The sequence below is a fragment of the Dipodomys spectabilis genome, unplaced genomic scaffold (assembly GCF_019054845.1).
Source record: "Dipodomys spectabilis isolate Male_0828 unplaced genomic scaffold, ASM1905484v1 ptg000066l, whole genome shotgun sequence".
In the NCBI taxonomy this organism is placed as follows: domain Eukaryota; kingdom Metazoa; phylum Chordata; class Mammalia; order Rodentia; family Heteromyidae; genus Dipodomys; species Dipodomys spectabilis.
This window is the reverse complement of record NW_024870743.1, coordinates 5194176-5209707: the sequence shown is the minus strand read 5'-3', so window position 1 is coordinate 5209707 and position 15532 is coordinate 5194176. Positions and strand designations below refer to the sequence as shown.

Here is a 15532-nt window from a genome sequence, read left to right as displayed (position 1 = left end):
AATACAAAAATCAGGCTGGGAAGGTGGCTTAGTGGTAGAGCACTTGCCTTGCATGCATGAGGCCTGTGTTCGATTCCTCAGCACCACATAAGCAAAAAAGAAAAAAGCCAGAAGTGGTGCTGTGGCTCAAGTGGTAGAGCACTAACCTTGAGCTGAAGAGCTGAGGGACAGCGCCCAGGCCCAGAGTTCAGGCCCCACAGCCGGAAAAAAAATACACACACACACACACACACACACACACACACACACACACACACACACAAATCATTGGCTCTCTCCAATGTTCATGATTACAGTGTATACACACAGAAATTAGTACAGGCAGGAAAAAAGAATAACTTTTTTTTTTTTTTAAAAAGGAAAGGTCACAAAAGCAGAAGCTGCCTTTCAGTTCCACGGAAAAACAGTCTCATGCCTGAGTAAATAAATAATAAAAAGCATGTGGAAACCATACACCTTGAGAACTCCGGTCCCTTCTTTGCTCGCCCGGGCAGAGGCAGTCCGGACAAGCTTAAGCTGCTAGGTTACAGACCCAGGTAGCATTTATTTCTCCAATAACACTGGAGTACCTTTCAAAGAATCGGAGGTTCATTCAAAGAAACGAAGGCAAATGCATGGGTTATGTGCAATTCCTTTACTCCACCCCCATCCCCCACCCCAAGTTTCACTATTATGTCTTAAGACAAAGACATTGCCCCGACTGGCTCAAAGCCAGGAATAAGAATTTGGGGATACTTAAACCACACTGGGTTTTCTTCTTCCCAGGTAGGACCCATCTCTTGGGAATTTGCACGTACAAGGAAAAGTAAAACAATGAACAGTGATTTCCATTCTTGACACACCCAGTTGGTTTGTTTTTTTTTTAACAAACACTTTAGTCTGTATAGGTTCTGTCTCACATTTACAGCCCCTCACTCTGCTTACATGTACTTATTCATGTGTTTCTTAAGCATATGCTACACACATTCAGAGGCAACTTGTAAGACAAACAAGTACAGAAGAAAACACTAGTGTCTACTGGACATAAAAAGCAAGTAAAGAAAAATAAATTAAATTAGAAGCAATAATAATCTACTATCGGGTTTCAGAGCCGGAGGGAGCTTTGGTGACTACAAAGCCAACTGGAAGCCCAGAAAGGTCTCGAGAAGAAAATAGGACATAGCTATCATTGTGTGTGTGTGTGTGTGTGTGTGTGTGTGTGTTGGTACTAGTGCTAGAACTCAGGGCCTCATGCCACCCAAGGCTACCACTCTACCACTTGAGCCACAGCTCCACTTCTGGCCTTTTGCTGGTTAACTGGAGGTAAGAGTCTTCCCAGGATGGTGTCGAATCTCAATCCTCAGATCTCAGACTCCTGTGTAGCCAGGATTACAGGCGTCCAGCTCACGGCTGACACTTGCAGCTGGCAGGGGAATAGTTCACATTTCTTTTAAATTTTTTTGGGGGGTCCGGTCATGGGGCCTGAACTCTGGGCCTGGGCGCTGTCCCTCAGCTCTTCAGCTCAAGGCTAGCGCTCTACCACTTGAGCCACAGCGCCACTTCTGGCTTTTTTCTTTTTGCTTATGTGGTGCTGAGGAATCGAACCCAGGGCCTCAGGCATAAAAGGCAAGCACTCTACCACTGAGCCACCTGCCCAGCCCCTAGTTCACATTTCTCACACCAATATTTCTGCACCTGGCTGAGCAGCCTCATGCCGTGGGTTGTCAGGGTTCCCAAGAAGATGAGAAAAAAATGCTTCAAGGTGAAGGTGATCAGCAGCCTAAGGTTGGGCTGCCCCGTGAGCCTGGGTCATGTCAGCATCCGTCAGTCTCTTTGATCAGGCTTCAGATCACCTGATTTCACTCTCTGCTCAATATCTGTCTTCTCAGCTAGACCTGAGTTACACGAGGCCTGTGGGACCTTCCTAGGGTGCCAGCAGCCTCAGCAGCAAGTCAACACCTGGGCACCAGCCACTTCGCTCTGGATGGCAACTTTCCCAGGATCCACCCTGGGGCTGGAATGGGACTTATTCTTTTGCTCTGCTTCATTCATTCCTGAAGGCAAAAGTCTACACTGTGTCCTCACATTATAGCAAGACCCCCAAGCCCTTTTTTCTTTTTCTTTTTTCTTGTTGGTATCTGTGAAATTGTACCCACAGACTCTGACCAAGAATTTCCACTTACAATTGTTCCACTTTTAGTGGAACACCATTTGCAAAAGCAGAAGACTTGACAACTTAAACATCCAACAACAGAGACATCAAATAAATAAGAGTACATCTATTCAGCCTCCTGAGTGCCAAGACTACAGGCATGCACCACCACACCTGACACGGCTACATATATACTCACATATTTATTCAGTTTTCTGGAAGGCTGGCCAAGAAAGTTACAGTCATATTGGCTCAAAAGAGAGGAAACCAGAGAATGAGGAGACATGAAAGCAGAAAACAGATGAGAGGAAAACTTAAATTTCACTCTACATCCTTCCTTGTGTACTTTGAATTCTTTCCTATATGAGTACATTGCAAAAACAAATAAACAAAAAACCCAAACCTAAAGCCTTGAAAGGAACCATATCAATTACTTTTCTTTTTCTTTCTTTCTCTTTTTTTCTTTTTGGTCAGTCATGGGGCTTGAACAGTGCCTAGGTACTGTCCTTGAGCTCTTCAGCTTCAGACAAGTGCTCTACCACTTGAGCCTGGTAGTTATTTGGAGATAAGAATCTCAAGGGGACCTTCCTGCTCAGGCTGGCTTTGAACTTTGATCCTCAGATTTCAGCCTCTACAGTATCTAGGATTACAGGCATGTCCACCAGCCTCTTGCTTGCTTGCTTGCTTGCTTGCTTGCTTGCTTGTCAGTCCTGGGGATTGAACTCAGGGTCTAGGGACCATCCCTGAGCTTCTTCTTGCCCAAGGCTAGTACTCTACCATGTGAGCCACAGCGCCACTTCTGGCTTTTTCTGTTTATATGGTACTGAGGAATTGAACCCAGGGCATCATGCATGCTAGGCAAGCACTCTGCCACTAAGCCACATTCCCAGCCCCTCAATTACCTTTTTACATGTAGCATCTATACATGACCATCCTTTTGAAGGCAGCGCCTTAAAAATGGTGCCTTCAGCAAACAAAATGGAGTGCCCGTCACACTCTCATTGGCCTCCTGCTCCCAGGAAAGCCCTTGTCTTCCTGTAGGCTTCTGGGACCAGGTTAGACAAGTCTATATTTTGTTTAAAGCCAAAGCAAGAACACTGTGTTCCCTGACAACATCTCCAAATTCGCAGTTGTATGGAGTAAATAAAAAAAAATAGTTTACCTTTCAGTGAAGGTATCAAGTTTCCCCAACTCATCCGAGAGACCAATAAGGGAATCCAAGGTCCCCACCTGGAAAGATGGCACAGAAGTTAGAGGTGAGCCTGTCTGTGTCCTGCCCAGGAGAGGTGATGTCATTTCAATGACAGTCAGGGTTGGGTTGGTTGATTTGGCCATCCTTGGCCAATAACCAAACTAGAAAAAACTCTTGAGGAGTTTTTTGGGCTTTTCTTTCTCTTGTTCCTGGAGCTTGAACTCAGAACCTAGGCACTGTTCCTGAGCTTCTTTTGCTCAAGACTAGTACTCTACCACTAGAGACACAGCTCCACTTCCAGTTTTTGTTTTTGTTAGTGGGGGGCAGGGGGGGGGAGTGGCTTGAACTCTGGGCCTGGGCACTATCCCTGAGCTCTTCAGCTCCAGGCTAGTGCTCTACCCCTTGAGCCACAGCACCACTTCCAGTTTTCTGAGTGGTTTAATAGAGATAAGAGTCTCATGGACTTTGCTGCCCAGGCTGGCTTTGAACCATGATCCTCAGATCTCAGCCTCCTGAGTAGTTAGGATTACAGGTGTGAGCCACCAGCTCCCACCCCAGCTTTTTTGGTAGTCCATTGGAGAGTCTCAAGGACTTTCCTGTTCAGGCTAGTTTGAACTGTGATCCTTAGATCTCAACCTCCTGATTAGCTATGGTTGCAGGTGTAAACCATTAGCTCCCAGCATGGACTTTTTATCTTATGTCTTACTTATTTGGGGAGGTAGAGCCATCTGGATAAACAATCACATCTCTTCCACAGGAAGGACTACTATGTCATGGTCTGACCTCCGCTCATTTTCCTATAGCCAAAGGGATATACCAGAAAGCAAGTTTAACAAGTTATAATTTCTAAAAGCCTTACTTCTCCAAGACTGTCCAGCCATCCCTCCCTCTGTTCTCTTTGGCTATTGACACTGACCTTGTAGCTCTCTTCCTCCTTCATGAGTAGAGAGCCTTTGCCTTTGGGGATTATTTATGGTCTGTTTCTTTGTGCAAGAGTGATTGTAATGTCCAAAATTATACTGAAAGGTCTTTGCACAGGAGAAGCAGAAAGAAAAAATTTGCCATCATGTGGCACCAGCAACTGGACATTAAAAATGAAGTAAGCCGGGTACCTGTAATCCTAGCTACTCAGGAGGCTGAGATCTGAGGATCATGGTTCAAAGCCAGCCTGGGCAGGAGAGTCCTCGAGGCTCTTATCTCCAATTAATCACCAGAAAACCGGAAGTGGCACTGTGGCTCAAGTGGTAGACTGCTACCCTTGAGCTGAAGAGCTCAGGGACAGTGCCCAGGAAGGAAGGAAGGAAGGAAGAAGGAAGGAAGGAAGGGGGCATGGGTTACATAGTAGCCTCATGCCTGCCTAGCAAACACAAGGCCCTGAGTTCAAACTCCAGTATTACACCCCCACACACACACACAAAAAAGTGGGAAATGGGAGTATAGATCAGTGGTAGAGCTTGTGCTTAGCATGTAAGAAAAATCCCTACCCTGCCCTAAAAAAAGCAATCAGTGTGAAGCTTTTGGTGCTGTGGTGTCTCCTCTGACCTCTGTGCCCTCTGGCGTGCGGAGCCGTGCCGCCTGGCTCACAGGTTACGCGTGGAGGCTGGCCTGGCGAACCTCACAGTGTCTGCCTCTGCACAAACAGTGACAGGCTTCAAAGGTGGCAAGACACGAGTTTGGAGCCTGCTGCTGCCCCTTGCCAGCCCTGCAGGCCTCGTGACCACACAGCCCCAGCCGCACCAGACCCAGCCAGAGGGAGTCGAGAAGACTTCAGACCATGTATTTCAGAGCTCACACAGGGATAAATGTCACCAACAACTACAGGGCCAACTGCAGTTTGGGGGCAGAGGGCAAACTGAGGCTTGAAAGAGGATCTTAAGGGCTGGGAAGGTGGCTCAGTGGTAGAGTGCTTGCCTCGCATGCATGAAGCCCAGGGTTCAATGCCTGAGTACCACACACACAGAAAAAGCCAGAAGTGGCACTGTGGCTCAAGTAGTAGAGCTAGCCTTGAGCAAAAGAAACTCAGGAACAGTGCCCAGGCCCTGAGTTTAAGCCCCAGGACTGGCCAAAAAAAAAAAAGGATCTTATAACAATTCTCCAGAAGAGTAGACTCTGGGTAGCTGGGGCCACCTGGCCAGCACCCCACAGTGTTATTCTGGTATGATCTAGAAACATTCCTTCTTTCATCCTTTCTGTCCCTTCTTCTTTTCTTCCTGCTTTCTCTTTCCTTTATCTCTCTCTTTTCTCTTTTTCTTTCTTTCTTCCTCCCCTCCCCTCCTCTCTCTCTCTATGTATGCCAATACTGGGGTTTGAACTCAAGGCCTACATGTTTTTCCTGAGCTTTATTGCTCAAGGCTAGTGTTCTACCACTTGAGCCACAGCTCCACTTCCAGCCTTTTGGTGGTTAATTGGAGATAAAGAGTTTCACAGCCTTCATGCCCAGTATGACTTCAAACTTCAATCCTCAGATCTCAGCCTCCTGCATAGGCAGGATTACAGGCATGAATGACTAGTGCCTTTTTAAGAAAAGTATACATAACTTGCTCTTCACTGTTACTTCATCTTAGTTTTTCCATCCACTACAGGAATCCTAAGCAGCTCCTGTGCTTCCCAAACATTCTGCCACTCTACCACGTGGACCTACATCCCCACGCCTCTCCAACAACATTGGGACAATCCTCAAAGTCCTTGCCGGCCCCAGGTCCAGAGGACAATCAAGGTTAATGGCCTCCACGCTTGCACATCAAAAGTACAAGGCTAGCTGGGCACCAGTGGCCCATGCCTATAATCCTAGGTACTCTGCAGGCTGAGATCTGAGGATTCTAGTTCAAAGCCAGCCAGGGCAGGAAAGTCATTGAGACTCTTATCTCCAATTAACCATCAAAGCCACCCAATGTGGAGCTGTGGTTCAAGTGATAGAGTACTAACCTTAAGCAAAAAAGCTAAGGGACAGTGTCCAGGCAGTGAGTTCAAGCCCCGGTATCAGTATAAACCAACCAACCAACCAACAAATAGTATGTGATTGGTCATCTAAGATGTTGCAGACTGAGCGGCTAGAACACAAAGGCCTAAATTTGCATAGTGCCTTCCGCTGTTTTGGCCTGCAGTCCACTCCTTTCCTGTGGCTTTAAGTGCCTATGTGCCGCAATAGGAACTAAATGGTGACATCCCATTGTAGTGACAGCCCATCACCTCTGTGTCCATCTTCCGGCTCAGGCTGGTGCTTAGCATTCCGGCCTTTGCACTATTATTGTTTTCTCCAATTTCCCAGAGGCCATTTCCTGGGGCAGCAATCTCTGTCCTCCCTCAACCCCTCCCCCCAAACAGCCTACATTTCTGTCCTCTTCTCCAGGAATCTTACCTTGAAGTCAGGAATAGCAAACTTTGTGTTGTAGGACAGGTTGGATTTGGAAGTGACAGTATTCATCCTCTCCAAAGCTTGTAAATTTTCCTTATCACCTGGGGCTGAAATTAACCAGAACTCGGACATGTTTCCCGTCTTTCTGGTACCCACTCACCAGGCCACCACCAAGGCAAACTGTACACAAACAGAAACGGGAGGAGAGATGTGTCAGATGGTTTCTGGCCTTCACAACTAATCCGCTCCAGGATCTGTCACTTTTCCTGTTTCTCATTCCGGGTCTCTGACTTTCCAGTTTCCTTCAGATTCCAGCACTCCAAATATCATTATCATCTGCTGATCTCCTTGGGAGGAGCCCCCTGGTGGTGGGGGGGAGGGACCCTCCAGCCCTTGGGGTGGCTCTGCTTGGAGGAGGTGCTGCTTCTTTACATTCACCTTGTACGAATCCCACACTTTTTGTGGATCACCATAAAATGTGGACTTGCATTAGCCAGGCACCGGTGGCTCACACCTGTAATCCTAGCTACTCAGGAGACTGAGATCTGAGGATCGTGGTTCAAAGCCAGCCAGGGCAGGAAAATCTGTGAGACTCTTATCTCCAAAAAACCACTAGAAAACCGAAGTGGTGCTGTGGCTCAAGTAGTAGAGTGCTCGCCTTGAGCTGAAGAGCTGAGGGACAGCGCCCAGGCCCAGAGTTCAAGCCCCACGACCGACCAAAAAAAAAGTCCATGAGACTGTTATCTCCAATTATCTACCAAAAAGCTGCAAGGGGGGTGTGGCTCAAGTAACAGGACTAATCTTGAGTGAAAAAAGCTAAGAGTCAGCCCCCAGGCCCTGAGTTCAAGTCCCAGTACTGATGCGCTTCCTCCCCCCCTCCCCCCTCACCAATAGATCTTAGAAGATCTCTTCTTTAAAACAAAAAACCTAAAAATGACCAGAAAGTAGGGAGGGGAGCAGGCCAGGAAATCTGCCCTGGGGGAGGAACCGCGTCTCTGGCTGGGTGATTCTAGGGCTGGCCGCAGTTTCGGTGCCATGCCGGGCCTGGAAACGTGGGTCTGTTCTGCTCCTTCAGGGGAGGGTACACCCGCCTTCCCCACGCTCTTCCCCGGGTCCGCTGACCCCCCCCCCCAGTGCTCCCCACGTCTGGGGGAGGGAGGACAGGTCAATAACCTCAGAACAGCAAGAGACCCCCCCACCTCCACCCCGGGTAACTTTTAACTTTTCCCTCTCTCTGCCTCCCGGCCCCAGTCCACGCTGAGATCCCCAGCCCGCACTGCCCGAGCTCCGCCGATGGCCGGGGGTCCAGCCGCCACCCACCCCCCGCTGCTCCGGGACGCCACCAGCCACCCCCCCCCCCCGGCTTCCCACGCGCGGGGGACTTGCGGGCCGGGCTGCGCGGGCGCGCGCGGGGCCCCGGACGGGTCGCCGGGCTGCGCCCCCTGGCCAAGGCCTCCGAGCCTGTCCCCACCCCGGCCGGCGCGCGTCCTCACCGGGGTCGCCGTCGGGGCTGCGGGCGATCGGCGGGGACGCGGGCGGCGGCACCGGCCCGAGCGCACGGCCGGCCGGCTGCGGCTCCGGGAGGCGGCGGCTTCGGCCCGCGCCCCGCCCCGTCTTCAGTAACGCGGGTTGGGGTTGCGGGAGGCGGACCCCCCGGATATTTGCATACCGGCCGCCCGCCGCCCCGGGGCGCGGGGGTCCCCGCACGTGCTCGGGGGGGCCGCCCCGCGGTTGAGCCGAGCTCACGGCGAGCCGAGGCGACTGAGCGCGGCTGGCGCGGGGAAGGATTGGGGCTCGGCACCCCCGGGCCTGCGTCCGCAGCCCCCCGCCCCTCGGTGCCCCCCCCCCCCGTCACCTGCTCCCTCCGGGGTGCCGGGGTGTTTCCGAGGCTGGGGCTCCGGGCCGGGCCGAGCCGGGAACGCCGCGCAACAGGTGCGCAGGTGCCGGGGACTCACGCGGAGAGAGGAGCCGCTCCGGTCCGTCCCGTGGGCGGAGGCGCCCGGCTGCCCGGCTGCCCCGGACCCCGCCTCGCCCCTGCCACCGCTGCTGCGGGGGTCCCCGCCTCGCCCCTGCCACCGCTGCTGCGGGGGTCCCCGCCTCGCCCCTGCCACCGCTGCTGCGGGGGGGGAACCCCGCCTCGCCCCTGCCACCGCTGCTGCGGGGGGACCCCGCCTCGCCCCTGCCACCGCTGGTGTATGGGGGCCTCCTCACCCACCCACCTTCCAGATCGCTGGTATGTGAAGAAGCGTAATGTATGGTGTTAGAGTTCTTGCATAGCAAATGCAAAATCCTAAGCTCTATCCCCAACACCACGAAAAGAAAAGAGAGGAAAAGAAAAGAAGAGAAAAGAAGGAAAAAAGGAGGGGATTTCATTGTGGCTGGTGAAGCCAAACCAGCACGGCCTTAAATTCATCTTTGGGTTCCATTCCCCAGCACTGCAAAAATAAATAACTAAATGGAAGTAAATAAACCCTAGGATTACGGTGTGAGTTCCTGCATTGTTTGACATCGATCAGGAAGAGGAAACCTCAGAAAGTAACGTGTGAATGTCAGCAAGACAAAACTAGTATTTTTTATTTTTTTTAATTTTTATTTATTTATTTTGGGTCCGGTCGTGGGGCCTGGGCGCTGTCCCTCAGCTCTTCAGCTCAAGGCTAGCACTCTATCACTTGAGCCACAGCACCACTTCCGGCTTTTTTCTTTTTGCTTATGTGGTGCTGAGGAATTGAACCCAGGGCCTCAGGCATGCAAGGCAAGCACTCTACCACTGAGCCACCTTCCCAGCCCCTAGTATTTTTTAAATTAACCAAATTTATTAGGCTGAGGAAGGCACGGCTGACTATGGCTCATGCCTTTAATCCTCGCTACTCAGGAGAGTTGAGATCTGAGGGTCTCCTGTTGGAAGTCAGCCCTAGCAGAAAAGTTCAAGAGTCTCTATCCCCAATTAACCAGCAAAAAAGCTGGACTGAAGGTGTGGCTTAAGTGGTAACACCTCCACCAAGAGCAGAAGCCAAGCATCAATCATAATATAATAATAATAAATAAGACAAAAAGAAACAAAAACACTGAAATTTTATTTTCTGTGAGTTACAAGAAGAAGCTTTAGAGTAATCTCCATGGACTTCCCTGCCTCGGCTGGCCTAGAACTGCCATCCTCAGATCTGAGGCTCTTGCGTAGCTAGGATTACAGGCATGAACCATTGGGCCTTGCTGGACCTATTCTTTTTTTTTTTTTGTCGGCCATGGGGCTTGAACTCTGGGCCTGGGCACTGTCCCTCAGCTCTTCAGCTCAAGGCGAGCGCTCTACCACTTGAGCTACAGCGCCACTTCCGGTTTTCTGGTGGTTTATTGGAGATAGGAGTCTCACGGTCTCTCCTGCCCGGGCTGGCTTTGAACCGCAATCCTCAGATCTCAGCCTCCTGAGTAGCTAGGATTACAAGCGTGAGCCACCAGCGCCCGGCTTGGACCTATTCTTATACATCTTTCCCATCCTTGAGGAAGTGTCTGACAAGATCTGAGACTTCAGCTGTGACCACATTATCAGCAAAACAGGAAGCATTGACCCAGGACACCAAGGTGGCTTTCAGGTTGGGTGATGATTACGTGGATAATCTGTTGTGGATGTGGAACTCCCTGCACCTGTGCCTGGCACTGTGGTTGTTGAGAAACTAGTGTTATTAGTCAGTCCTTGCAACACCTCCTGAGGGAAGACACCTGAAACCCAGGGATGGAGAAACAATGTGCACAAGAGGTTAGTGGCTATTCCAGGGACAGAGCAGCTGGCTTGGGCTTTAGTCTAGAGTGGTTTCAACCTATCTGAGACCACTCAAACAGCGTGATAGTGCTGGGGCCAGATCTCACTTACGAATGAGGATAAAGAGGCTGACAGGAGCCAGACCCAGTGTCTCAGGCCTGTAATCCTAGCTACTTAGGAGGCTGCAATCTCAGGATCATGGTTCAAAGCCATCCCTGGCAGATAAATATGAGAGATTCTGCTCTCCAACTAACCAGAAAAAGTTGGAAGTGGAAGTATGGCTCAAGTGGTAGAGCACCAGCCTTGAGGGAAAAGGCTAAGAGACAATGCCAAGGTCCTGAGGTCAAGGCCCAGTGCCAGTATTTAAAAAAAGAAATGCCCACAGGAGTTTGTGAATTGCTCAGAATCAACTGATTAATGGCTGGGCTTATGTCCAGCAAGCTTGTAGGACTGGTCATGGCTCATGAGAACCCATGCAGTACCTTTCACTAAACATACTTCCACCCTTCAGACTTCAGACCATTGAACTAGCTTTTCCAAAACTGGACAACACATTTAAAAATACCTCTGGCTTTGCTTATGGGCTCCATTCTTTCTAGAAACCTAGGTGTTTCTAACTAGTTTGTTTCAGTAAATGAAAGTATACCTTAATGGTATAGTATTAACTCACGTATGTGAGGCCCTGACTTTTATTCCTAGCACTGTAAAAAATAAAAATAACAATAAAAAGCCATTCTGAGTATGGTGGTCTAGGTCTGTAATCCCAAGCACTTGGAGGCAGAAGCAAGAGCATTGCAAGTTTGAGACCAACCGGCCTGAGCTACATAGTAAGTCCTTATTTCAAAACCAACCAGCCAGCCCAGAGCCAGTGGCTCACACCTGTAATCTATAATCTTAGCTACTCAGGAGGCTGAGATCTGAGAATCCTGGTTCAAAGCCAGACTCTTATCTTAAACTTACCAACAAACAGCCAGAAATAGAGCTGTGGCTCAATTGGTAGAATGCCAGTCTTGACCAAAAAGAAAAAGCTAAGAGAGGGTGCAAGCCTCAGTATCAACACACAAACCCCCCCCACACACACAAATCAACCAACTAATTAATCAATTAACTAATTAAAATTAAAAGACTTGCTGGGTTCCAGTGGCTCATGCCTGTAATCTTTGCTCCTCAGAAGGCTGAGATCTGAGGATCGTGGCTCAAAGCCAGCCCAGGCAGGAAAGTCGATAAGACTTTTATCTCCAATTAACCACCCAAAAGCCAGAAGTGGCACTGTTGCTCAAGGGGTAGAGCCCTAGCCTTGAGCTGAAGAGCTCAGGGACAGTGCCCAGGCCCAAAGTTCAAGACCCATGACCTACAAAAATAATAATAATTAAGTTAAAAGTAAGTAACTTTAGACATCCAATGAACAGTGAGGACCTACAGTGTTCCTTGTCTTCTCTATCTTCCTACTCAATATCTAAATTCATTCTGATATTTCACATATTAAATTTCTTGGTAAATTTCTAAGCTTATCATGGATGGTGTCTGTTGCTTGTAGCGGTAGTTTGACTTTTCCCATATAACCTATTTCCTTCCTCATAAAGGTAATTCTATGCTTATTATAAAGAATGTGTAGAACATAGAAATATAAAGAAGAAAGTACAACTGTAATCCTACAGTCTCAGAGTCACCATTGTCACATTCAAACTGTCTTTGTTCGTTTTAATGAATACACATACACGTGGACCTTTTGCCTGGCTAAGATTTTATATATTAAACATAAAGTATGGCATTCTGTTGCTGTTGATCACTTTTTAAAAATGATATTATTGCCGGGCGCTGGTGGCTCACGCCTGTAATCCTAGCTACTCAGGAGGCTGAGATCTGAGGATCGCGGTTCAAATCCAGCCCGGGCAGGAGAGACTGTGAGACTCCTATCTCCAGTAAACCACCAGAAAACTGGAAGTGGCGCTGTAGCTCAAGTGGTAGAGTGCTCGCCTTGAGCTGAAGAGCTGAGGGATAGCGCCCAGGCCCAGAGTTCAAGCCCCACGACCAACAAAAAAAAAAAAGATATTATTGGCATGTAATTCACATAACAATTTGACTTCTTTTGTGTGTGTGTGTGTGCCAGTAGACTTGAATTCAGGGCCTGGGTGCTGTCCCTGAGCATTTTTGCTCAAGGCTGGGACTCTCTAACTTGATCCACAGCTCTACTTCCAGTTCTTTGGTAATTAATTGGAGACAAGAGTCTCACAGACTTTCCTGCCTGTATTGGCTTTGAACCTTGATTGTCAGATCTCATCCCAAGTAGGTAGGATTATAGGTATGAGCCACCAGCACCCAGCTCCCAAAAGAAATCTTATGCCCTTAGTTGTCACTGCAAGTATGAATGATGCTGTGTGAAATTTGTATGAACATATACTTCTGTACTCTTCTTGGAGATGAATATACACATTCTAGGTGATGTTTCAACTTTATACTTAGTGTTTTGTGGACATGCCAAACTATTTCCCTATTTTGTTATTAATATAGTCATATTTTTTCATTAATTCAGTTTGATTTGTTGTTGATTACCTTTAGGGATTAAACTGATAGAATGCACATTTTTTTCTGTTTTGTTTTTTTGAGACAGGCTCTCTTTTTGTAGCCCAGGCAATGCTGGAACTCAAGATCCTCCTGTTTCAGCCTCTGAACTGTTAGAACTACAGGTGTGCATACTACAACTTCCAACATATCTTATCAGTGAAGGATTATTCAATATCATCAGTAATTTATCATATCCCAGAACTTGAGTCAGATTTCAAAGCCAAATAAAGACACCTTGTTGAATAACAGAGACAGAGACAGAGAGACACAGAGACAGAGAGAGAGACAGAGACAGAGACAGAATGAATACCTTATTCAAGGGTTTTTGACTTGTAGTTCTCAAGGGCAGTTACATATGCACTGACATAGAATTTTCTCTCATATCCTCTGTAAGTATGATCAAATTCTAACACAGAGAAACAGGAAGAAATTCACCAAAAGTTGTGGCGCCTGCTCTCCTTGTGTTCAGGAGAATATAACTTAGCCTTCTATGGAAAGGTGCTTGTCTTCCGTATGTTACCTGAAGCAGCATTAAACAAGACATTTTCTATTCCCAGAGTCTCTGAAATGTACTGCTGAAAGATTAGAAGTTTTATGTACAGTACTCACAGCTTTGAAAATAATACCAAGAGTAGCCTGGCAGCAGTGGCTCATGTCTATTACCCTAGCTACTCAAGAGGCTGACATTGGAGGATCAGTTCAAAGCTAGGGTAGGGGGTGGGGGGCTGGAAAGGTGGCTCAGTGGTAGAGCGCTTGCCTTGCATCCATGAGGCCCTGGATTCCTCAGCACCACATAAGCAGAAAAAAAAAGCCAAAAGTGGTGCTGTGGCTCAAGTGGTAGAGTGCTAGCCTTGAGCTGAAGAGCTGAGGGACAGCGCCCAGGCTGAGTTCAGGCCCCACGACTAGACCCCCCCCCCCAAAATAAAACCACCAACCAAAAAAAAAAGCTAGGCTGGGGAGACAAATCCTAGGGACTCATCTCTTAACCAGCAAAAAGCTAGAAGTGGAACTGTGGCTCAAATGGTAGAGCACCAGTCTTGTGGGGAAAAAGCTGAGACCACTCAAGCCTTGAATTCAAGTCCCAGTACTGGCAACAACTCAAACCAAAACTAAAGAAAACAAACTTTCATAGTACCAGAGTAATAGCACACCTTTTTGATCGCTGAATATGAACTGGTTCCTGGTGCCACTGTTATTTAACTAGAGGCATAGCGCAACTGATAGTGTGCTAGCCTAGCCAGTATGAGGTCTGGAAGTCAGTTTCCAAGCCAGGCACCTGGTAGCTCATGCCTATAAACCTAGCTACCCAGGAGGCTGAGATCTGAAGATCGAGTTCAGAGCTACCCAGGGCAGACAAATCTGACAGACTCTTATCTCCAATTAACCAGCAAAATGCTGGAAGTGGAGATGTGGCTCAAATGGTAAAATGGCAGTTTTGAGGGCAAAAGCTAAGGCAGGGCATGAGGCCCTAAATTCAAATCCAAGTGCTGACATACATGCAACACATATGCACACACAAAATTCCCAGACCTGTCAAAATAAAATGAGATAATACAAAGCAACATACAATTGCTCTCCAGATTGTGAAAAATTGAGAGCTCAGGGCATGAGGAACACTGTCTCTTCCGGGGAAGAAAGGCTAGGAAGCAAATGCCATCCACATGGAATCGTCTCATGCTTTGTTATGAATCTGGCTTGGGTGGCTTAGGTGAGTTATTCCCAAAATGTTTCTGCAGCTGGCTCTGATGGCGCGTTGAGCCACGTGCAGCCTTTGCAAGATGGAACAGTCCCTTCAGGTTTGAGAACCAGAAGGACGAGGCTGGCCTGGTGGGTGTGTTGTTTTCTGGCCACTCCCAGATGGCACATCTGCAGGCTTCTTTATTTCCTCATCCAAATAGCCATCAGAGAACGAGCTTTCCATAACACAGACATAATTGCCTGCCACTGCGTGGATGGATGACTCCAGGTTTTGCTGGGTTTTGCTGGGAAGAATGCAGGGAAGGTTTTCTAGAGAAGCCGCACTGTGGGAGGGAAGAGTCCATCCGGAGGAGCAGAAACAGATTAGGCCTTGAAATCAGACCATGGGATAAGCTGCTTAATGGTGTGGCGGTTCAGGTTTCCCACCCGAATAAAGAACACAATTCTGGCCTGCTTTTCGGGCCTGTCCTACAGACAATAGAGAACAGCGCACTTCTAGAAAGATCGCCTGAGCCTGAATCCTCCCCTGCCCTCTCCCCCCAGCTTCTCACTTTCCTGCTTTCCCAGATGTTCTTAACATACTACAGTCATGCCTTGAAAAAGCATTCTTTTTTCCCCCTCCTAGGAACTGAAATTTTCTCTTTCAGCAAAAATCCTTGTAAGTTTTAGGCCAGCCATTATGATGATTGTCAACTGTGTGTGTGTGTGTGTGTGTGTTTGTGTGTGTGTGTGAGAGAGAGAGAGAGAGAGAGAGAGAGAGAGAGAGTTCACATTCACATCTGTACCAGTACTAGGCCTTAAACTCAGGGCCTCTTGCACTTGTTTGGCTTTTTTGCT

At 48.4% G+C, this 15532-nt stretch overlaps 1 protein-coding gene across 3 annotated transcripts in view; it reads right to left on the bottom strand.

Annotated features, from left to right (window-relative positions):
* The window catches only part of Atp6v1c2 (ATPase H+ transporting V1 subunit C2), a 50088-nt gene extending 41855 nt beyond the window's left edge, over positions 1-8233 (bottom strand). For 2 of the 3 annotated variants that reach the window (XM_042680741.1, XM_042680739.1), the window contains exons 1-3: positions 8152-8230; positions 6682-6861; positions 3294-3361 (exon numbers count right to left, since the gene is read on the bottom strand). In XM_042680741.1, coding sequence (XP_042536675.1) covers positions 3294-3361; positions 6682-6810 — 197 coding nt within the window. In that variant the 5' untranslated portion in view covers positions 6811-6861; positions 8152-8230. Of the gene's footprint in view, positions 1-3293; positions 3362-6681; positions 6862-8151 lie in introns of all 3 variants that reach the window. The other variant, XM_042680740.1, reaches the window with a different exon arrangement.
* Between the last annotated feature and the right edge of the window lie 7299 nt (positions 8234-15532).